Source organism: Physeter macrocephalus, chromosome 17 (genome assembly GCF_002837175.3).
Source record: "Physeter macrocephalus isolate SW-GA chromosome 17, ASM283717v5, whole genome shotgun sequence".
NCBI lineage: Eukaryota > Metazoa > Chordata > Mammalia > Artiodactyla > Physeteridae > Physeter > Physeter macrocephalus.
In genome coordinates, this window is record NC_041230.1 from 11,870,037 (window position 1) to 11,894,216 (window position 24,180).

Sequence of the window (24,180 nt, forward strand, 5' to 3'; positions counted from 1 at the left end):
CCGCTGGGCCTGCGCGTCCGGAGCCTGTGCTCCGCAACGGGAGAGGCCACGACAGTGAGAGGCCCGCGTGCCGCAAAAAAAAAAAAAAAAAAAAAAAATAGAGAAAGAAAAGAGACAAAGAGTGGACTGGGGAGCCGAAGAAACTGGGGTTCGGAGGAGAAGTGCTGCGTAGAACGGGGGAGGTCCAATGGTGGAGAATCTGGCGGGTAGGAGTCTGTGGGCTGGGGATCGAACGGAGGGAGGGGATTGGACGCTGGGATTCGGAGGGGGCGGGAACTGAGCGCGGGGATCGGAAAGGGGCGGGGATAGAAGATTGGAAGGGGGCGGGGATAAAACCTGGGACTTGAATACCCGGCGAGGCACCCGTTAGACAGAAATCCGGGTTCCTGGATGTTGGATAGTCGGAGGCGGACAGGTGCTCCGGAGGCCCATCGACCAAGTCTTGGACTCATAGTCCCTGGGATTGGGCATATGCAAGTGGGAGGCTTGAGTCCGGCGCTCTAAATCGGGGGTCGGGGGGGTGTACTCGGGCTTGGTCTCCAGGATCCGATCGGCGGACCCCTGACTCAGCGTGGTAAGTGCCGGACTGGAGGGGCCCGAGCTCCTGCGGGGGCTGGAGGATTGTGTCTTGGGTTGGGAGTGCGGGCCTCTCCATCACTTGTCCTCGACGCTCGCCTCTGCTCTCAGCCTCAGCATCCCTGCCCGCGAGGCATGCGCAGTAGGGTGCTTCGCCCCCATCCCCTTCAGCCCGGGGGCGGGGGGAGGGGACGCTGAGCTACCCCAGAGCGTATGAATTTATAGAGAACCCCCACCCAACTCCCCCCTCACTCCCACCCCCCAGCCCCAGCCTTGGAGTGGGAAGCGGAAATGGAGTGGACAATGCCAACGTCCGGCAGGTGTTCACTTCAAATGGGTTTGGAACTAATGTTTTTCCCGAGATCCCGCAACTCACCCTGGACCGGTTTCCCGCCCCGACCCCCGAATCTTGAAAGGCCCTTGGGGGGGGGTACTGTCCCCGCACCATGTTCTCAGAATAGCCACAAAAGGGGTTAACGCAAATTAGCCCTCCTGCCTTTCTGTGCGTTCACAGAGGTCCCCAATTGAAGTCCCCCCAATACCGGAGTCTTCGGCCAGGACCCTCAAGACCCCTCGGGTGGTTAGGGAAGGGTGAGCTGGCGTCCTGTATTCCTGGGTCTGCGGAGAAGGGGCTGGGAGTCTGGAGAATGACCCTCTGTCCTCCTCCCAGGGCTGTAGCGTGACATGGCTGAAGCGCACCAGGCCGTGGGCTTCCGACCCTCGCTGACTTCGGGCGCGGGAGAAGTGGAGCTCAGTGCCCCGATGTTGCAGGAGATCTACCTCTCCGGACTGCGCTCTTGGAAGAGGCATCTGTCCCGTTTCTGGGTGAGGAGGGCTGCGGCTTGGTTTCCTTCCGGGAATCCAGTTACCTGCTTCCGGGATGCCTGAGGCTCCCTTCTGGCATCCTGGTGGTCCCACTTCTGGGATCCTGTCACCCCTTCTGGGAATTTTGGTGTCTACTTCAGGATCCCTTAAAGCCATTTCCGGGTTCTCTATGGCTCACTTCCGGGATCCTCAACCTCACCTACTGGGAACTGCCATTCACCTCTTGTACCCATTTCCTGGAAGCCCTTCCCACTCTCCCCACACCCACAAGCACAACTTCCACCCCAATTTCTAGAACTCAGTCCCCTTACCGTTCCCTTTCATCTCTAGCTCTAAACGAGGTGCTTCCCGTTCCGAACCCCATGGCCTGATCAACATCTTGGGTAGCCCACACCCCAATCCCGAAGGCCCCCCCTTACCCATAGTCCTTACCCACTGGGTCTGAGAGGCCCCTCCTCGCCCCTGCTGTGAACCTCCAGTACCCTCTCCAGTATGTGGCGCACCCTCTCTACGGTTCTGAGAGGTGAACCTCCACTGTCTGTATCCTCTAGTTACCCATCGCCACAAACCCTGCTGCCCCAGCTCTGCAAAAGACAAACTCCTGCTCCTTGCCCTTGCCCTAGAATGCCCTAGAATGCCCACATCTACCCAGAGCCCACGTCAGCCCCAGACTCCCCGGTTCTAGAACTCTGGCACCATCTACGTATGGAGCCTCCCTGCTGGTCACACCCTCTTTCTGTGAACACAGGTCTTGAACACCTGTGGGGTCTGCCAGGACTGAGTTTGAATCCTGGCTCTACCACTGACTAGCTGTGTGGCCTTGGGCAAGCGCGTTGCTCTGAGACTCAGGTTCCCCCCATGTGAAACAGGAGTGATGGTGGCACCTCCCTCACAGGACAGTTTCGAGGATTAAACGAATTCTTACATGTAAGCACCGAGCCAAGTGCTTGGCCCATGGCAAGTGCTGAGTAAGTGTTAGCTTTAGATGATAATATTCTTCATCATTTACCAAATATCTGTGGAGCATTTGTTAAGGGCCTGGCACTGTTTGGAGCACTGGGGACACGGCAGGGAGCAAGACGGACAGATCTGCCCTCATGGAGCTCTTGATCGAGCTGGAGGAGAAGGCAATAAAGAAGATAAATAAGCAAACCACAGAGTATTTTAGGTAGCGTCGTGCTATGGAGGAAGATAAAGCAGGCAGGGAAGAGGCAGCATGGAGGTGTTATAATAAAACCAGGAGGCAGCCCAGGAGGATCTCTGGAAGCTGAGACATTTGAGCAGGGTGGATCACACTTCCACGGCCATATTCGTTGTTAAAATGGTTATTAAAATAGAGATGTATCTGCTCCAGTGAGTAAATAGCCACTAACCCAAACCCCCAGAGAGACCCTGCCCCTGGAACGCCCTGCACCTCAGGCCAACCCGGCAGCTAAAATGTTAACCTGTGGTTAAATACACACATTTATATATATACACATAAGTAGACATTTAAACTAAGATCTAATTATATACAGAAAATGCACAGATTTTTTTTAAGTGTACAGTCCTTGAATTTTGTAATATCTTTGTAACCTGTACAATATCTGTGTAACCAACTTCCCATCAAGACAGCACTGCCATCATTCTAGGATGTTCCTTCGAGCTCCTTTCCAGCCAGCGTTCCCTACCTCACCCTCACTGCAAGGCAACCACTGTTCTGATTTCTATGCTTATAGACGGATCTGGACTGGTGTTGCTGTGTCGAATATTTTGACTGTCACCCCTGTATTTGAGTCACCTCTGAAGCTCTTTTCTGACTCATGTCACCTGTTGCCAATGGCCCCCACCAGATCCTCATATTAGTATTAATTGATAATTGTAATAATGACAACTCTTGCCTTTCTATCACATAGCTGCCTCTCTCCCTGACGGTCACGTGGCGCTCTCACATCCTTCCTCTCCAGTCTTGGACCCCAGGAACCACCCTGAAGCCGTAGCTCCTGGAACTTGGCCCCAAGATGGGGGCTGTGCCCTCAGCAATGCCAGAGCTGTAATTCCATAGACTCATTGCCAAACCTTACTTTCTTTTCTTTTTTAAAAAATTTATTTATTTTATTTATTTATTTTTGGTTGCGTCAAGCGCGTTGCTCTGAGACTCAGGTTCCCCCCATGTGAAACAGGAGTGATGGTGGCACCTCCCTCACAGGACAGTTTCGAGGATTAAACGAATTCTTACATGTAAGCACCGAGCCAAGTGCTTGGCCCATGGCAAGTGCTGAGTAAGTGTTAGCTTTAGATGATAATATTCTTCATCATTTACCAAATATCTGTGGAGCATTTGTTAAGGGCCTGGCACTGTTTGGAGCACTGGGGACACGGCAGGGAGCAAGACGGACAGATCTGCCCTCATGGAGCTCTTGATCGAGCTGGAGGAGAAGGCAATAAAGAAGATAAATAAGCAAACCACAGAGTATTTTAGGTAGCGTCGTGCTATGGAGGAAGATAAAGCAGGCAGGGAAGAGGCAGCATGGAGGTGTTATAATAAAACCAGGAGGCAGCCCAGGAGGATCTCTGGAAGCTGAGACATTTGAGCAGGGTGGATCACACTTCCACGGCCATATTCGTTGTTAAAATGGTTATTAAAATAGAGATGTATCTGCTCCAGTGAGTAAATAGCCACTAACCCAAACCCCCAGAGAGACCCTGCCCCTGGAACGCCCTGCACCTCAGGCCAACCCGGCAGCTAAAATGTTAACCTGTGGTTAAATACACACATTTATATATATACACATAAGTAGACATTTAAACTAAGATCTAATTATATACAGAAAATGCACAGATTTTTTTTAAGTGTACAGTCCTTGAATTTTGTAATATCTTTGTAACCTGTACAATATCTGTGTAACCAACTTCCCATCAAGACAGCACTGCCATCATTCTAGGATGTTCCTTCGAGCTCCTTTCCAGCCAGCGTTCCCTACCTCACCCTCACTGCAAGGCAACCACTGTTCTGATTTCTATGCTTATAGACGGATCTGGACTGGTGTTGCTGTGTCGAATATTTTGACTGTCACCCCTGTATTTGAGTCACCTCTGAAGCTCTTTTCTGACTCATGTCACCTGTTGCCAATGGCCCCCACCAGATCCTCATATTAGTATTAATTGATAATTGTAATAATGACAACTCTTGCCTTTCTATCACATAGCTGCCTCTCTCCCTGACGGTCACGTGGCGCTCTCACATCCTTCCTCTCCAGTCTTGGACCCCAGGAACCACCCTGAAGCCGTAGCTCCTGGAACTTGGCCCCAAGATGGGGGCTGTGCCCTCAGCAATGCCAGAGCTGTAATTCCATAGACTCATTGCCAAACCTTACTTTCTTTTCTTTTTTAAAAAATTTATTTATTTTATTTATTTATTTTTGGTTGCGTTGGGTCTTTGTTGCTGCGTGTGGGCTTTCTCTAGTTGCGGTGAGCAGGGCCTACTCTTCATTGCAGCGCATGGGCTTATTGTGGTGGCTTCTCTTGTTGCGGAGCACAGGCTCTAGGCATGCGGGCTTCAGTAGTTGTGGCACGCGGGCTCCAGTAGTTGTGGCGCACGGGCTTAGTTGCTCTGCGGCATGTGGGATCTTCCCGGACCAGGGCTCAAACCCGTGCCCCCTGCATTGGCAGGCGGATTCTTAACCACTGCGCCACCAGGGAAGCCCTAAACCTTACTTTCTTCACTTAAAAAATGTGAACCTTGACAGCCCCTGCCTCAAGGGATTGTTGTAAGCATTAGTTGTCTTAGCAGAAGGCCTGGCTCACAGAAGTGACCACTCCAGCATCGCGATTCTTGTCTTACATGCCACGTAGGTGCTGTGTGGCCTCTGGCACGTTAGTAACTTCTCTGAGCTTCTGCTTTCTCATTTCTAAAATCAAACTAGGTAATAATGTGTCTCAGGCTCTGTACCAACCAAGCCCTTTGACTCTGTTGCTCATCTGGTCCTCATTAGGGCTTTTTGTTTTTGGCCGTGCCGCGCGGCTTGTGGGGTCTTAGTTCCCCAACCAGGGATCGAACCCGCGCTCCCTGCAGGGGAAGCGTGGAGTCTTAACCTCTGGACTGCCAGGGAAGTCCCATTAGGGCCTTCTAAGGTAAGCCTATCATTAGTCCCGTTGTACAGATGGGGAAACAGAAGCCCAGAGAGGTGCTTTCACTTTTCCCAGGTCACACAGCTGCTAAGATGCAGAAGTAGAGGCAGAGCTAGAATTAGCAGTCTGGCTCTGGAGTCCATGCTGAGGCCCCACTACCCTGGGGTGCTTTTCTAGAATGTGATCTCAATATCTATGCCAAAAGAGCTGTTGTGAATTATGTGCAGTGGGTCACTTGGGCCGGGCCAAGCATATGGCACGGCATCCGGCACTTAGTGGGTGGTTCACTGGCAGGAGGTTTAAGTGTCATCCGAAATCATTTCCAAATGAATATGAAATTCTGAGATACGGCAGACTTCAGAGTTTGGTACCTTGTGGTTCATCCTGGTGCATTAGGGTCACAAGGCATCCCGGATGGTTTAAGGGATTGACAGCGGACCCTGGAGCCAGGGGACCTGGGTTCAAATCCTACCTCCACCACTTCCTGGCCATGTGGCCTTCGACGAGCTCTTCAAACTTCCTATCTCCTCAGTTTCCTCACCCATATGACGAAGATAATAATAATTTCTATCTTACTGAGCGACAGGGGAACAAAATAATTTAATGATGCTCCTTGTACTTGGGAAGTGCTATGGAGACATTTCCTGTTATTAGGATGCCCCTGTTCTATTGCAATACAGAGCCCTAGATAGAAGAACTGAAAATTTCTTTTAAAAAGAAAAATTAAACAAGAAAAATAACCACATTTGCCAGTAACCTTTCCCTGCCAAGCCAAAGGGAGACTTTCAAGTAACTACATCTCCAGTGAGAAGTAGATTAGCAACAGAGAGGATCGTCATAATAATTACTGAGCACTGACAGTGTGCCTGGCTATGAGCTATGCAATTTACTATTCTGCCCACCCCCCACCCCGAGCCCTCTGCTTTATTTTTCTCCATAGCACCTCTCGTCATCCGGCCCACTTCACTAAAGCCTTTACCTATGTAGGTATTGTCTCTATCCCCCATGAGAGCAGGAATCTTGCTGTCTTGTCACTGCTGTTGGACTGCAGTAAGCATTTGTGGAATATTTCCTCATCCAGTCCTTGTGGCAGCCCTATGAGCCAAGTACTGGGATTGTTCTCACTCTACAGATGAGGAAACTGAGACAGAGAGGTAAAGTCACTTGCTTGCGGTCACTCTACTAGGTAGTGACAGAGCAGAGATCTGAACCCAGAGGGTGGGGACTCCAGAGCCCAAGGTCTAAACCATGATCTCTGAGGCCTTCTTGGTCATTAAAATGTGGGAAGAGGAGAGGGAGTGGTTTCTTGAGCCCTGGTGGTGATGCCAAAACCAACAGTAGCTCTTATCCGGGCTTAACCATGCTCTCTGTGTGACTTTGAACCTACGTGTTTTCTTTTGTAAAAAGAGAACATCTTAGTACCTACTTCATGGGGTTGTTGGGAGTTAATTAAAGAGTTAAGCCTTGCAAATGGCACCTGGCGTGTAGTAAGCGCTCATTATATGTTAGTCAACTCTTGGGGCTCCCCTGGTGGCGCAGTGGTTAAGGATCCGCCTGCCAATGCAGGGGACAGGGGTTGGAGCCCTGGCCCGGGAAGATCCCACATGCCGTGGAGCAACTAAGCCCATGAGCCACAACTACTGAGTCTGTGCTCTAGAGCCCGCGAGCCACAACTACTGAGCCCACGTGCCACAACTGCTGAAGCCCGCGCGCCTAGAGCCCGTGCTCCTCAGCAAGAGAAGCCACCACAATGAGAAGCCCGCGCACCACAACGAAGAGTGGCCCCCGCTCGCCGCCAACTAGAGAAAGACCGCGCACGGCAACAAAGACCCAACGCAGCCAAAAATAAATAAATAAATAAATAAAAATTTAAAAAGAAATGTTAGTCAACTCTAGCATGCTTCCCTGGGAGTCTGATTAGTTACCCAACACTTTCATTCATTCCTCAGTCATCCCATGGCCAGCTCCTGAGCTCTGGACCCTGCTGTATATGGGATACCTACCAGTTTGCTTTTTTGACAGTTTCACCTTCGGGGTCCTGCCTGGGAGTAACCTCTCCTCCAGGGAGCCCTCCCTGACTCCTTCAGGCTGAGCAACCTGCCCTATCCTATCGCCATTAGTACTCACTTCATTCTGGTCTGACCTCCCTGGGGGCAAGACCCAGATGTGTCTGTTCCCCACGGCGTCTGGTGCACCCAGCTCAGTGCTGAATCAATATCTAAGAATGGTGCCGAGCAGATGGGATAATTGATTGAATAGGTGCCCTTTCCTCTCCGCAGAACGATTTTCTCACAGGTGTGTTCCCCGCTAGCCCCCTCAGCTGGCTGTTCCTCTTCAGTGCAATCCAGCTTGCCTGGTTCCTCCAGCTGGATCCTTCCTTAGGACTGATGGAGAAAATCAAAGAGTTGCTGCCAGACTGGTGAGGTCTCCCACTTCAGCCCAGTAACCTCCTAATCCCTTTCCCTCCACCCAGTAAGTTTCTCTATCAGCATGTATGCCGGGTAAAGAAAAGTAACCCTTGAGACTTACTTGGGGTCAGATAAATAAAGGTACAGACTCAAGTAAAAGGAGGTGATTTCCTCTCTTGTCTCTGTACTTTTCCATCCTGGCTGCTTCTTGCTAAAGGGGATGGTGGCAAACTAGACAATATCCAGGTATGATTATATATCCTAATGGAAGTAGGAACTCTGCTAATCTACAGTTGTGTAGTCTTGGGCAAGAGACCTCACCATTCTTGGTGTCAGGGTCTTCACCTGTAATGTGGGGATCATAATAATTGCTTCTTAGGGTGGTTGGAGGAATTAAACAAAATCATGCATGTGGAATATTCAGTACAGTACTAGGAGGTTATTAAATGGGAGTGGTTGAATTATTATAGTTGTTGGGGAAGGTTTGGAAACCAGATGTGGGTGAAGTGGCAGGTTCTAACTCTTGGATTAGTCCTCCTGGGGAAGGAGGTTCAAACTTTGTGCAGACGGCCTCAAAGGGCAGATCCAGGATCAGACGTAGAAATTTCTAGGAAGGCTAGGTTTACCCACAGAGGGGAAGTGACTCGCCCCGAGTCCTCCAGGTGGGATTTGCTCACAGCCTGATTGCAACTTTGCAAACATGTTGATTTACTGTATCTTTAGACCAGCATTTCCTGAACTTGAGTTGCTATTGAAGTCACCTGGAAGGCTTGTTACAACACTGATTGCTAGCCTGAACGCCAAGAGATGGAGATCATGGGGCCCAGAAATTTGCATTTCTAACAAGCTCCCAGGTGGTCCCGATGCTGCTGGTCCAAGGGCCACACATTGAGAACCACTGCCTTACAGTGTAATTTGATCTGGTATATTTCAATAGAAATACCAGCCCTTATTTATTAAGCACCTGCCAATTTCCACGGCAAGTGATTTTAGAAAGTTGGTGTCTCCGCAGTCCTAGGAGGAGATGGTGGGTGTATCGAGAAAAAAATCACACCTAGCACTTCACAAATGAGGAAACTGGACTTTTTCTGACCAACTCTAATGCTACAGGATATTCCTCCGACAGCTAAAAGATCAGAGTCAGATAGTGTTAGGAACGGCAGGGGCTGGGTGGGGCTGGAGGGGAGGGGTGTTCTGAGGCCAGGAGACCCAGGCCTATACTCTTTTTCTCTACCCCCCCACCCCAGGGGTGGACAGCATCACAGGCTTCGGGGGGTCCTGGCGGCCGCGCTGTTTGCTTCGTGTCTGTGGGGAGCTCTGATCTTCACGCTTCATGTGGCCCTGAGGCTACTTCTGTCCTACCACGGCTGGCTCCTCCAACCCCACGGAACCATGTCCTCACGCACCAAGACCTGGCTGGTATGGGAGGGGCAGAGCCCTGCTCAAACTCTCTCTGCCCCATTCTCTCTGTGGGTTGCCACCCCGCTACCCCCAACACCTGGCTGCCAGGCTGCAGTGAGGAGTTTAATGAACCACTAATTTTCCGCCAGGCCCTGGTTCGCATCTTCTCCGGCCGCCACCCAATGCTCTTCAGTTACCAACGCTCCCTGCCGCGTCAGCCTGTGCCCTCCGTGCAGGACACCGTGCGCAAGGTGGGCCAGGTACCAGGGGATGGGGCGGGAGGCTGCTGAGAAGTGGGGTGTGACCTGCCGTCTTCCCCTCCTTGCCCCTCAGTATCTGGAGTCTGTCCGACCCGTCCTCTCCGACGAGGACTTCGACTGGACCGCGGCCCTAGCACGGGAATTCCTGAGGCTGCAGGCGTCACTGCTGCAGTGGTACCTTCAGCTCAAGTCCTGGTGGGCGTCCAATTATGTGAGTACCGCATCCTGTAGGCAAAAGTTCTGAGCCGGCCCTCCTAACCCTGCCGGGTTTTCGCTCCGCCCCACGCCCCGCCCACAACCCCCAGGCCCAGCGGAGATTGGAGCTTCACTCCAGACGTGAGACCATTCTGAGCCCCGCCCCCACGCTCCAATAGTTTAAACCCAGCCCCGGATGGATCCAATATTCTGTGCTCCTCCCTCCTCTCCCATATTCTGGAACCCGTCCATCCTGTGCCAACATTTTGAGCCCCGTCCCCCCATACTCCCGCATTCTGAGCCCGGCTTTTCAATAATCTAAGCTCCGCCTCCAGGGTCCGCCCACATCCAGAGCTCCGCCCCCAACCGTCCAATATTTAAACCAGAATTCTGGGCCCCTTCCAACATTTCAGCCCCTCCTCTGGCCTGCCGAGTCTCCAAGCCCCGCCCGCAGTTCTTGCTTACTCTCCCTTGTCTGGGCAAAGGCGCCAAACGGGCTTCTACTATGATTTCAGGAGCTAGAGCCCTAGAACGCACTCTGCGTTGAGATCCTTGGGAAACCGAGGCATAGAACCAGTAAGCGAGTCACCCTGTAAGCGGCTTCCAGGCCTCCCATTCCGTAGGAAGCCACAAATATCTGTCAGGCAGCATGTGATGAGGTGGAGGTAGGAAGAAGAGACAGATGTATCACTTTTTTAGATTTCACATATAAGTGATACCATATAATATTTGTCTTTCTTTGACTTACTTCACTTAGTATGATAATCTCTAAGTCCATCCATGTTGTGCAAATGGCAATATTTCATTCTTTTTTATGCAAGCCTTAGTGGTTTTTTTTTTTCATAAATTTATTTATTTTTGGCTGCTTTGGTTCTTTGTTGCTGTGCGCGGGCTTTCTCTAGTTGCGGCCAGCAGGGGCTACTCGTCGTTGAGGCGCGCGGTGGCTTCTCCTCTTGCGGAGCACGGGCTCTAGGCACGCAGGCTTCAGTAGCTGTGTCATGCAGTCTCAGTAGTTGTGGCTCGCAGGCTCTAGAACGCAGGCTCAGTTGTTGTGGCCCACGGGCCCAGTTGCTCGGCGGCATGTGGGATCTTCCCGGACCAGGGCTCGAACCAGTGTCCCCTCCATTGGCAGGCGGATTCTTAACAACTGTGCCACCAGGGAAGCCCAACAAGCCTTAGTTTTAAGGTTTTTTTTTTTTTCCCTTCATGCTCTTGGACCAGATTCTGTTCTTAAAAAAATAAATATATACACATATAAGTAATATAGCAATTATATAATATATAAATTATATAAATATGTGTTGTTTATTATATATAAATAATGTATATACACACCATATTATATATATTTCATTGATATATTTCATTGTACCTCTAAGGCACTGCCAGTTATACGCCATTATCTTATGGACAACTAAGGGAAAAGAACTAAAGTCTAACACAGTGCTTTCTTATCACTTATCATATAGGTCGATCCTCATTATTCATGCATTCTGTATTTGCAGATTTGCCGACTTGCTAAAATGTATTTGTAACCCCAAATCAGTATTCATGGCACTTTCATAGTCATTCACGGACATGCGCAGAATGGCAAAACTTTTGGCTTGCCCGATGCGCAAGTTCCCAGCTGAGATGGAACAGGGCTGGAAGGAACCTGACCCTGATTTCCCCTTGGAACAATGGCTCAGTGTTCGCTAATCAGCGTTCACTGCCACTTTACAGGACATAGCGACCGCGAGTAATGAGAATCAACTGTATGCGTTGAAACAGCTCAGACTTACTTAGACATAGATTTGTATCAACTATCACTCCCAAGCAAGCTCAGAAAAACGGAAATGTAAATTGTAATAAATTGGCCTAAGCATCCCTAAGACTTTCACGCTCAGAATCCATCTCTTCTCAATTGCTTTTTGACTCAGATTTATCCGTATCTTCCTACTTTCCGCACAGCTTCATCCTCTGTGTTGTCAAGAACCTTGACAATGTAGCATTTCCTGAAAGATCCTATAATGTACCTAAAGCCATTGGTGCAGAGCACTAAATTGGCCTTTATTAAAACCAGATTAATTTTTGCGTTGCTTTGGAGATTTTCTGATTCATCACCACCTCCCCAATGCCTCTACCCCCCCCACCCCTCCCCGACCTCCCATCCCAACAGCTGGGTTCCTGGAAGTTAAAATCTTGCTCCACAATTATCTCTAGCATTTTCTTCTGAGTCATAGACTTTAGCAAGCTTTGATGCTGGTGAGGCTTTTCTTTGAAAAAAAATGGTACATGATATGCATCTAATGTTATAATTTTTTTTTTTTTTTTTTTTTTTTTTTGCCAGGCCACAGGGGCATGCAGGATCTTAGTTCCCGACCAGGGATTGAACCCATGTCCCCTGCAGTGGGAGTGCAGAGTCCTAACCACTGGACAGCCAGGGAATTCCACAATATTATATATATAGTATTGTAAAATACACAAATCTTACTTGTACAGCTTAATGAAGTTTTAGGTATGCATATAGCCAGATAACCCCTGGCTAGGTCAATATAGAGAAATTTTCTACCGTTTGCTGGAAACTTATGGATTTTTCCAGAAGATGTTGCACATTCCCGGGGAATGACAACTACATCCTGCCTAGTCTAAGTGTAAGGAAGTGTAGGATGCCATCAACTTTAAGACGCAAGCAAACTTGTATGTCTTCATAGATTCTACGCGATTCTATGACATAAAAGAAAGAAAAACATCTAGAAAACATTCAAGTCCTCTCTGACTACCTCCCTTTAATTCTTGTTTCTCCCACCATCGCCTGTGAGAAACACTTTGGTCAGAGTCTTTTCTGAGTGTATATATACATATATTTATACCCAGGGAGAGATATATATATATATATATATATATATATATATATTTAAGTATACAATTTTTATTTATAACATATCATTTTAAAGTATTTAGTAATATGTTATATATCATATAACACATTAATATTTAATATTATATATAAAACATAAATATCATATATAATTTTAATTGTGATTAAAATATACATAATATAAGATTTGTCACTGTAACCATTTTTCAGTGTACAATTCAGTGGTACTAAGTACAGTCACAGTGTTGTATAATCATCACTACTATCTCTCTCTAGAACTTTTTCATCATCCCAAATAGAAACTCTGTCCACTAAGCAAAATATCCCTATTCTCAATTCCCCAAAGCCCCAGGTAAACCTCTGTTCTACTTTGTCTCTCTGAATTGGCTTATTTTAGATTTTTCATAGAAAAGGAATCTTACACTATTTGTCCTTTTGTGTCTGAGTCATTTCACTTAGCATAATGTTTTCAGAGTTCATCTATGTTGTAGCCCCAAAGACTTAGAACTTCATTCCTTTTTTTTTTTTTTGGCGGTACGCGGGCCTCTCACCTCACTGTTGTGGCCTCTCCCGTTGCGGAGCACAGGCTCCGGACGCGCAGGCCCAGCGGCCACGGCTCACGGGCCCAGCCGCTCCGCGGCATGTGGGATCTTCCCGGACCGGGGCACGAACCCGTGTCCCCTGCATCGGCAGGCGGACTCTCAACCACTGTGCCACCAGGGAAGCCCCGCACTGGGTCTTCATTGCTGCGCGTGGGCTTTCTCTAGTTGCGGCGAGTGGAGGCTTCTCATTGCGGTGGCTTCTCTTGCTGTGGAGCACAGGCTTTAGGTGCACGGGCTTCAGCAGTTGTGGCTCACGGGCTCTAGAGCGCAGGCTCAGTAGTTGCGGCGCACGGGCTTAGTTGCTCTGCAGCATGTGGGATCTTCCTGACCAGGGCCTGAACCCGTGTTCCCCGCCTTGGCAGGCGGAGCCTTAACCACTGCGCCACCAGGGAAGTCCGTTTTATCATCTTTTTAATCTTCCTTCAGAACCACATGATTCGTGTTGCTTTATATTTTAATATATTGTCTTTAGACCCATCTTATTACTCTTCTGTAGAAAAAATAACTTTGCTTCTCTCATCTTATTTCTTCAGAAGACCTTTAGAATAATTGGATAAAATTCTTTTTTTTTTTGGATAAAATTCCTTAAAAAATAATCTCATGGGGATTTTGATTGAATTTTCATTAAAACCACAATGGAACTTGGATAGAATTAACATCAGGACAACATTCAGACTAGCTATCCAGGAAAATAATTACTCTCAGGTATTCAAGCATGCTTTAAAAGATATAGTTGGGCCTTAAGGGTACGGAATTGGATTACTCATAGCCGCTGGTCCTTGGCACACACTACAGTCATGTGGGCACAGTTATTAAGCTATTATCTCTTGGTTTCAAATTCACTCCCTTGTGAATCTGGGACTCGGACTCTGCAAACCGCACTTCTTTGCCGACTGGCTGTGTTCGACTCTGCCAATAGGGGGCACCAAAGGGACTGTAGAATGGAAGCCTGGAGGAAGCAGTGGGACTGGGCTCTTCCGGTTTGCTGTCTTCTTACTTTTTTTTTTTTTTTTTTTTTTTTTTTTTTTTTTTTGCGGTACGCGGGCCTCTCACTGTTGTGGCCTCTCTCGCTGCGGAGCACAGGCTCCGGACGCGCAGGCTCAGCGGCCATGGCTCACGGGCCCAGCCGCCCTGCGGCATGTGGGATCTTCCCGGACCAGGGCTCGAACCCGTGCCCCCTGCACTGGCAGGCGGATTCTTAACCACTGTGCCGCCAGGGAAGCCCAGATGTAACTTATTTTTAACAGCTGTGAAGTATTCCATAACACGAGGGTTACATGGTTTAGCTAACTGATCCCCCATCGATGGACTTGTAGGTTGTTGCTAGTTGTTGATCTTGATGCCTCCTTCATGGAGCTCCACCCTCCCTGTTTGACGTAGCAAAGTCTTGGGGGGCTCCCCTCCCCCACTCACCCCCCGTACCTTGACCCCAGCCACCGCAGCTGTGTGTCTCTCTGCCCCACTCCTAGGTCAGTGACTGGTGGGAAGAATTTGTGTACCTGCGCTCCCGGAACTCACTGATGGTGAATAGCAACTATTATATGATGGTGAGAAGGGGAGAAGGAGGTTAGGAGCCGGGCCGGGGATGGGGTTCATAGTTCCTGGGGTCTAGGGTTGGGGTGTCTGTGTAGATTGTGGGGTTTAGGGTCAGTGACCTCAGTCACAATCTGGATTTCACCATCCTGCCTCTGTTGGGATCAAGACCTGTGTTTGGGGTCTGTGCCCCCATCGGAGGCAAACCTGACCCCAGGCGTTTTGCTATCCCCTGGACCGGCCCGCAGGACTTCCTGTATGTCACGCCCACTCCCGTGCAGGCCGCCCGTGCGGGGAACGCGGTCCACGCCCTCCTCCTGTACCGCCACCGCCTGAACCGCCAGGAGATCCTGCCGGTAAGAGGGCTGCCCCCGCAGGCTGGGGACAGAGGCTGTGGTCCTGAGACCATGAGGCCACGTGGGTCCTGGGAAGCAGTTCATGGGCCCATGACCTCCTGCAGACTTTGCTGATGGGAATGCGGCCCTTGTGCTCGGCCCAGTACGAGAAGATATTCAACACCACGCGAATTCCCGGGGTCCACAAAGGTGAGCCCCCTCTCCCCTCCTCACTGATAGAGGCAGAACAGTGTAGTGGCTAAGAGCACGCTCTCTGGAGCCAGCCTGCCTGGGTTCAAATACCAGCTCTGTAACTCCCAAGCTGTGTGACCCTGGGCAAATTATTACCCTCTCTGAGCTTCAGTTTCCTCTTCTCTAAAATGGGATAATAAGGGTACCTAGAGTGGTGACGATTAAAGGAGTGTGTCGGACAGTGCAAGCCACTTGGTAAGTGCCTAATAAAGGTCGTTATTCTTTTATTTTTGGAGTATAACTGCTTTACAATGTTGTGTTAGTTTCTGCTGTACAATAAAGTGAATCAGCTCTATGTATACATATATCCCCTTACTCTTGGACCCCCGCTCCCTATCCCACCCGTCTAGGTCATCAGAGATCACGTTATTCTTATAATGTATCACCCCTAGACCACATCCGCCACCTCCGTGACAGCAGGCACGTGGCCGTCTTCCACCGGGGCCGATTCTTCCGCGTGGGGACCCACTCCCAAAGCGGCCTGCTTTCCCCGCGGGCCCTGGAGCAGCAGTTCCAGCGAATCCTGGACGACCCCTCTCCTGCCTGCCCCCACGAGGAGCATCTGGCGGCCTTGACTGCTGCTCCGAGGTGAGGGTCACAGATCTGGGGGCCCGGAGGCCCAGCCAGCCTCTTGAGGTTGCAGGCCGGGTGGAGGCTGGGCAGGGTAGAGAGTCAGCCGGAACTCAGGCACTCCCCCGACAGGGACATGTGGGCCCAGGTGCGGAGGTCGCTGAAGACCCAGGCCCAGGAGGCCCTGGAGGCCGTCGAAGGGGCTGCCTTCTTTGTATCACTTGACTCTGAGCCCGCGGGGCTCACCAGGGAGGACCCCGCAGCTTCCTTAGACGCCTACGCCCACGCCCTGCTGGCCGGCAGGGGCCACGACCGGTGAGTCAGCCTGGGGATTAGGACCCCACCCCACTTGGGACCCCAGACCCAATGCATTGAGACCTGGGGACCTCTGAAGCAGACAACCGCTAGACCTGGGACCCCAGATCCAGAACCGCAGATCTAAGGACCACCAAACCCCTGACCTGGACCCTCAGACCTTGAGAAACTCTAGACCTGGGACTCCAGACTCAGAATCTCAGACCCAGTGACCCCAGATCTGAGGATTAACAAATGCCAAACCTGGGACCCCTAGACCCAGAGACCTGCAGCTAGACCCCAAGCCTGGGGGCCTCAGACTCAGAACTGCAAACCATGGAATCCTCAGACCTTAATGCAGGACCCCAAACCCAGGACCTCGCACCTGGGACCCCGCCTACGTAGAGATCCTCAGACAACTTCCTGGATACCCACCAGGCACCCCTCTGATTTCTGAGGCTCCTGGGAGAGTCCGCCTAAGCTCTCAGTGCCCGTAAACCCTGAACCTTTTTACCACATCCTTTCAAAAGCCCTGAACTCTCCAAACCTGAGACACATCTCAGAGACCATCAGTACCTCCGCCTTCTTAGAGCCCCCCATACCAGAACCCCAGCCCTGATTCCTAGATCTCCCCGCGGAAACCCCCTGAGTTTTCACAGAGAGCAGCCCGACGCCCCTCCTGGCCTCTTTGGTGAATACTCTGAACTCTCCCCCCGCAGCTGGTTTGACAAGTCCTTCTCCTTGATCGTCTTCTCCAACGGGAAGTTGGGCCTCAGCGTGGAGCACTCGTGGGCTGACTGCCCCATCTCAGGACACATGTGGGAGGTATGGCAGCTGGCCGGCCCCACCCTGGGGGCTGCCAACCCCCCCATTTCCAAAGACCGTCCTCTCCGGCACCTTAAGGTCAGAGGAAAAACGGAGGCTCAGAGAGAGGCAGAGACCAGACCAGGGTCGCCCCGCAGCAAAAAAGGGTGTCTGGGATTATGACCATTCTTTCTCTCTCTCTTTTTTTGGGGGGCCATGCCACGCGGCTTGTGGGATCTGAGCTCCCCAATCAGGGATCGAACCCAGGCCCCAGCAGTGAAAGCACCGAGTCCTAACCACTGGACCACCAGGGAATTCCCTATGGCCTTTCTTTGACGAATGGGCATTTGGGGCTCAGAGAAGGGAAGTGATTTGCCCAGAGTCACAGAGCCAGAAGTTGCAGAGTGAGAATAAGAATCCAGAATGCTCTGAGACCAGAGTGTGACCAACCATATCATACTCTCACTGAGTCAGACCTATCTCCCAGCTCTGGTTTGCTGTGTGACCTTCAGCAAGTTACTCCCCTCCTCTGAGCCTCAGTTTCTGCTTCATCAGGTGAAAGGGTTGTATTTTCTTTTATCTTTAAGCTCCCCTCAAGTCCTGAGAACTTTAGCATCTCTCTTTTCTCTATTTCACTTAGTACCTAAATCATAAGGGGTGGTGTCTGTACCCCACCAGTTTCCCAGTCTTCCGCGGTGTTGCATGAGGGGTTAGCTGGGATCCAGGGTGCGGATCAGGCATGTATGAGGGGAAGGGAGGTTGCTTCCAGATCTTGAGAGCAGCCCCAGGTAAGCACTGAGTCTTCTGTGCCTGTTTATTGTTTATAAAATGGGAATTTGCCTTTGATTATATTGGTAAATGACACTTTCAATTCAATTTAACCTCAGACCCTCAAGACACTGCCTGTCATCTGTCATCTCTGCATATCGACTTTGAACAAAGAGATGTCACATAGAGTAAGATAAAGAGAAATGGAAACTCTAAGGCATAAAGTGAGAGGTTCTTCTCCTCATTTAGTTCTAATGTCAAAATGGGGATCTTAATCCCTTCTTTCTAGGGAGAAATTAAGTGGGAGGCTGGCCCATAGTAGGTGCTCCATCAGGACTGATTTTTTTTTTTTTTTTTGCGGTACGCGGGCCTCTCACCGCTGTGGCCTCTCCCGTTGCAGAGCACAGGCTCCAGACACGCAGGCCCAGCGGCCATGGCTCACGGGCCCAGCCGCTCCGCGGCATGCGGGATCTTCCAGGACCGGGGCACGAACCCGTGTCCCCTGCATCGGCAGGCGGACTCTCAACCACTGTGCCACCAGGGAAGCCCCAGGACTGATTTAAAACATTTAACCACCAGCAGGGCATGGGTACCACTCAATCAGAAGGAATGCTGACACCTAGAAGCCCATGCTATGCCCAGCTTTCTCTCTCCTGTCCTAGGATCATGGCGGGGGTTGTCTTGGGAGGGCTGGGGCAGCCACTGGTGGCTCTTTATCCACCTGTCAGAAGTACAAGGGCAGTAAGCACCGAGTATTAGTATTAGCCTTGCTCTCAATGAATATGACCCTAAGAACCCACCTGTGACCATCAGAGGTTTCTGTTTCTCCAGGATTGTCCCTGACCCCCTTAAGAAGGGACTTAAGAAAAGAGGTCCCTGGTTAGATGTCCCTTGGTCCAGAGGGAGGAAGGGCCTCTGACAGCTTCTGTTTGTACACAGTTCACTCTGGCCACAGAATGCTTTCAGCTGGGCTACTCGGCAGATGGTCACTGCAAGGGTCACCTTGACCCCTCACTGCCCCAGCCCCAGCGGCTGCACTGGGACCTGCCAGACAAGGTTAGGCCTGGTTTCTAGGCCTCTCTTCCAGGTCCCTAAATTCCTGGCTTTGACTCTAACCTCATCCCCACTGCAATCTCAACTGACAAATCAACCCCACCCCTAACCCAACACCAAACCCACACCCCATCCCCCCAAAAGCCCCAACCTCAAACCCCAACACTATCTTCAGTCTAACCCCATCCCAACCACAACCCCAAATGCAAACCCACCCCACACTAACCCTCTTCCCACCATCCAACCCCCCGCTCAACCCTAATCCCATCTCCATCCCCAGCGGCAACTTAGTTCTATCCCCACTCAAACCCAACTTCATCTCCACCCCAAACTCATCTCCATCCCCAACTCCATCGCTATTCTTTTTTTTTAAAATAAATTTATTTATTTATTATTTTATTTTTGGCCGCGTTGGGTCTTCGTTGCTGTGCGTGGGCTTTCTCTAGTGTGGCGAGCGGGGGCTACTCTTCGTTGCAGTGTGCGCGCTTCTCATTGCGGTGGCTTCTCTTGTTGTGGAAAACGGGCTCTAGGCACGCGGGCTTCAGTAGTTGTGGCTCGTGGCCTCAGTAGTTGTGGCGCGCGGGCTCTAGAGTGCAGGCTCAGTAGTTGTGGTGCATGGGCTTAGTTGCTCCACGGCATGTGGGATCTTCCTGGACCAGGGCTCGAACCCTTGTCCCCTGCATTGGCAGGCGGATTCTTAACCACTGCGCCACCAGGGAAGTCCCCCATCACTATTCTTAAATTCAATTCCATCTGCAACCCTAACCCCATCCCATACCCAACCCTAACCCCATCCTCAACCCTATTCAGTCCTCATTTTCAACCCCATTCCCCATCCTATCCATATCCCCAACCCCAATCCTATGCCAAGCTTCACTGCCAGCCCCAGCTCCATCTTTAACCTAGCCCTTCAGCTCCATTCCCTTCTTTGTCCCCTTTTCCATATTCCACCCCAACCTCACTCCATTCCCGTCACTTCCAGCCCCATTCCCAGCTCTAAGCTACCCCTATCTGTAACCCCTGGCCATTCCTCCCCCCTCCTTCTCTGGCAGATCCATCTATCCATCTCTCTAGCCCTGAGGGGAGCCAAGACCTTGTCTGGAAACATCGACTGCCACGTCTTCCCCTTCTCCCACTTCGGCAAGAGCTTCATCAAACGCTGCCACCTCTCTTCAGACAGCTTCATCCAGATGGCCTTGCAGCTGGCCTACTTTCGGGTCAGTTGGGTTCCCGACCCCCACCCCCTCTCAGGACCTCGGTTCACCTGGGCCCCCAAGACCCGCCGTATTGACCCCTTTAATGACTTCTTGGTTATTGCCATGGTGGGTGCGCCATCTTGATTTCTCTCTCCCAATCACATGTCTGTGGGTAGGAGGAGCTGGAGGTCCAGACAGAGGTGGGTCAAGTCCGTGAAGACTTCCTGAGCCTAGCTGACAGGCTCCTCTCCTCCTTGTCCCCAGGACAGGGGTCAATTCTGCCTGACTTATGAGTCGACCATGACTCGCTTGTTCCTGGAAGGGCGGACAGAGACGGTGCGTTCTTGCACGAGGGAGGCCTGCAACTTTGTGAGAGCCATGGAGGACAAAGAGAAGACAGTGGGTGTGGGCCTCGTTTGAGGCCTCAGTCATTTCCACGTACTCATTCATACATTTACAAACTTTTAAGGAGCACCTTCTCAGGTCCAAGCTCCGTGATGGGACAGGGGAGGAACCAAGCCTGGTCTCTGACCTCAAGGAGCTCACTGATGGGGGGAGACAGAGGTAGTTTAGCACAGTGTGATACATGCTTTAATGGAGGTCACACAGACGGCACTGGGGGAGCACCCAAGAGGCAGCCCTGGTTCCACAATGTAGATCTCTTTATTTAACCTCTATGTGACCTTGTGCCTTTCATTTGTACCATTCTTCATGTTCCCTATATAATCTCTCTGCTCAGAACCCCCCAGGCACCTCTGTTCCCCCTCCCCCCAACTTACGAAGTATTGTGGTTCAATGGAAGGAGTTTGGGCCCTAGAGTCAGACAGCCCTGGGAATCCACCTGATTCTGCCTTGCTGTGTGACCCTGGGCAAGTGACTTCCCCTCTCTGTGCCTGTTTCCCTTCTGCAAAATAGAGTTGATATCTCTGCCTTGCAGGGATGTTGCAAGCTGGGTTGAGGCCGGGGTTGTGACAGGCCTCAGCAGTAAGCCCACTTCCTGTCTTTCCATGACCTGTGACCTCCCCGGGGACCCCAGGACCCACAGCGCCTCGCCCTGCTCCGCTTGGCGGTGGACAAGCACCAAGCTCTGCTGAAGGCAGCGATGAGTGGACAGGGGGTCGACCGCCACCTCTTTGCTCTCTACATCGTGTCCCAATTCCTCCACCTGCAGTCTCCCTTCCTGGACCAGGTTGGGGTGCAGGGAAAGGGTTAAAGAGGGAAGTGGCAAACCACTGCAGAAGGGAGGCACTTCCGGGCAAGGAGGGTGATGTTGGAAAATGGAGGTATCAGCAGAGGAGAGAGTTAGGGAGACCCGGGAAAGAAAGGGAGAGAGCGGAGAGGGAAAAGGGGCCAGGAAAGAGGGCCGTGGTTATGGGAAGAAACGCGAGGGGCGTGGTCAGAGAGGAGAGGGGCGGGGTCAGGGGTTGAAAGGGAGAGGGGCGTAGTTGGGGGAGAGGGCGGGTTCTGGGAGAAGGAAAGAGGGGTGTGGTCAAAAGGGAGACGAGCAGAGGGGTGACGTCAGGAAGCGGAGGGGCAGAACGGCACAGATTTAAGGGAAATAGGCAGTTCAGCCAAGGCGGCGCGGACTTGCCGGTCAGTTTGTCTTTATGGCACACGTGACCGACTTCTGTCCCTCAGGTTCACTCGGAGCAGTGGCAGCTGGCCGCCAGCCAGATTCCTGTTCAGCAAATCCACCTGTTCGACGTCCACAGTTACCCCGACTATGTTTCCTCTGGTGGTGGATTCGGGCCTGTGAGTGGAACTGGGCCCTGAGGGAGGGAGGAGGGGGCTGGGCGTCCGCACTCCTACCTAGGGGTGGTGGGGAGGGGGACCAGGGGCTATGTTGTTGCCCTCACTCTGTCCCTGTCAAGGCTGATGACCATGGTTATGGTGTTTCCTACATCTTCATGGGGGATGATGTGATCACCTTCCACATCTCCAGCAAAAAATCAAGCACAAGAACGGTGAGACTAACCCACCCCCGCCCCTTCCTCCCTCAGGACTCCCACTTCCCTGCTCTCCTACAGCCTAGGAGTGCAGACTCCCAGCTCCCAACCATCCCATGATCCAGGCGTCCTAATACCCAAACCCCTCATCCCTCAGACCCAGGAGCAGGGACCCCAGCCCTCTTGTTTCTCAGCCCCTGGGAGCTCCTCTCCCAGCTTCTCCTGGACGTGACACATCTCTCCTTCCAGGACTCCCACCGGCTGGGGCAGCACATCGAGGATGCATTGTTGGACGTGGCCGCCCTTTTCCAGGAGGGGCAGCGTCTTAAGCGCAGAGGGTTAGGAGAGGAGGACTCAGGCAACAGCCGTGACTCTCTCCCCTGCCATACCAGGGGCTCCAGGGCACCCACGACAGCCACTAACTTTTGACGCCTTCCAGAGGGGAGCTGGTCTCCCCAGGAACTCGGGGGAAGGTCTCTATGGCTGGGCTGGTGCAGGACAGAAGCAGCCTGTTTGGGTTTGGGAATCCCTCATCTGGTCTAATAAAGATGTGTGCGCTGGGGATGTGGTGTCCGCCGTGCTCTCAAGCTGGGCAGGGATGGGAGAGGTGAGGGTCAGGGCAGAAGAGGAGAAAAGTTCCCGTCCATCTCCAGGCCCCACCATGACACAGGTTCCAGGGACTAGGAGGTGGGCATCTTTGGGGGAACCATTGTTCTGCGTACCACAGGGGCATAGATGAAACCAGACTGGCCACGAGCTGATAAGTAGTGAAACTAGGGGAAAGGTCATTGGGATGGGGATGGTTCATCATATTATCTTACTTTTTTTTGTCATTTAAAAAAATTGACATATAGTTGATTTACAATGTTCGTTAGAGATTGTCCTACTTTTGTAGATGCCTAAAAATTCCATGACAAAGAGTTAAATGAGGGGGCTTCCTGGCGGTCCAGTGGTTAAGACGCTGCACTTCCACTGCAGGGAGCACGGGTTCATTCCCTGGGTGGGGAACTAAGATCCCACATGCTGTGCTGGGCGTGGGGGGGGCCCCCAAAAAGTTAAATTCAAGGTTATTGAGCTTTAAAAAAAAAAGAATTAAATGAGTGAAAATACTGCTCAGCTTTTTCCCTCCTTTGCTGATTATAAAGAACACCTCCCCACGCCAGCCTGTCCAATATAGTCATAAGCGGGGGGGGGGGCGGTGAATGTCACGGGGGTCTGACCCACCTGCTTATGCAGCTTATTTGTGTCTTCTGGTCCTGCTAATACCTGATCTAGGATCCACCTCCCGATGGATCACTGTTGTATCCGCCCACCCTGAAATACTTGGGGGTCCAACAGAATAAACTCACGATGGGCCACGCTGGCTGCATGTCATGTGATATCCTGTGTTCTGATCCTCCATCTCTATCGGCTCACCAGGAGTTCCTCTGGAACATGGTGCATGGCCTTGCTTCACAACCCTGGGGTCGACACTGTGCTTTCTCTGTCGGGAGAATCCTTGGCAGAAACTGTGGGTGACATCTTTGCCAATCTACAGATATTTCTGGGTCCCATGACCCTAGCGTCAGGGCTGCTTGCATTGCAGCTTGTACCTACTGCAGGTCTTTTCCTAGCTTGGGAGTCACTCAAAGCTAGAAGTCTTCCGTGTCACCCAAAAAATGGATCAGAGCAATATTTCCCAGTGTAGAATATGCTTCCTCCAGAACCTGAAGATGCTTGAGCCCGTAGGATGAAGAGCGTGGGCTTCTTTCTTAGTGGGAAGATGCAGTATTTGTCCTTCCTTTTCCAGTAGGTACTGCCCACTCCTCAGATGCCTGGGCTCCTAAAACCTTCACTGATGTCATAGGTCCCTGAAACTTTGTAAAGTTTATTTCCCATCCCCTGGACAGCATGTGTCTTATCAATACCTCCAATGCACTTCCTGCGTCTTATTTATCCAGTCTGATTAACGTGATATTATTGATAGGGTGAACTAATGTAGTGTTTTTTGTTTTTGGTTTTTTTTTTTTTTTTTTTTTTTTGCGGTACGCGGGCCTCTCACTGTTGTGGCCTCTCCCGTCGTGGAGCACAGGCTCCGGACGCGCAGGCTCAGCGGCCATGGCTCACGGGCCCAGCCGCTCCGCGGCACGTGGGATCTTCCTGGACCGGGGCCCGAACCCGTGTCCCCTGCATTGGCAGGCGGACTCTCAACC

The 24,180-nt window shown here is 51.3% G+C and overlaps 1 protein-coding gene across 1 annotated transcript; it reads left to right on the forward strand.

Moving 5' to 3' along the window:
- Positions 1 to 494: 494 nt before the first annotated feature.
- On the forward strand, positions 495 to 22,709 carry CPT1C (carnitine palmitoyltransferase 1C). Its single transcript, XM_055079206.1, has 19 exons — positions 495 to 574; positions 1,247 to 1,401; positions 7,791 to 7,930; positions 9,167 to 9,338; positions 9,470 to 9,571; positions 9,654 to 9,791; positions 14,707 to 14,784; positions 15,019 to 15,126; positions 15,231 to 15,315; positions 15,750 to 15,945; positions 16,060 to 16,242; positions 16,941 to 17,046; positions 18,733 to 18,849; positions 19,899 to 20,168; positions 20,307 to 20,441; positions 21,079 to 21,231; positions 21,681 to 21,794; positions 21,914 to 22,006; positions 22,238 to 22,709. The coding sequence occupies exons 2-19, from the start codon at positions 1,261 to 1,263 to the stop codon at positions 22,415 to 22,417; spliced, it is 2,511 nt and encodes an 836-aa protein (XP_054935181.1). The 5' UTR covers positions 495 to 574; positions 1,247 to 1,260; the 3' UTR covers positions 22,418 to 22,709.
- The last annotated feature ends 1,471 nt before the right edge of the window (positions 22,710 to 24,180 follow it).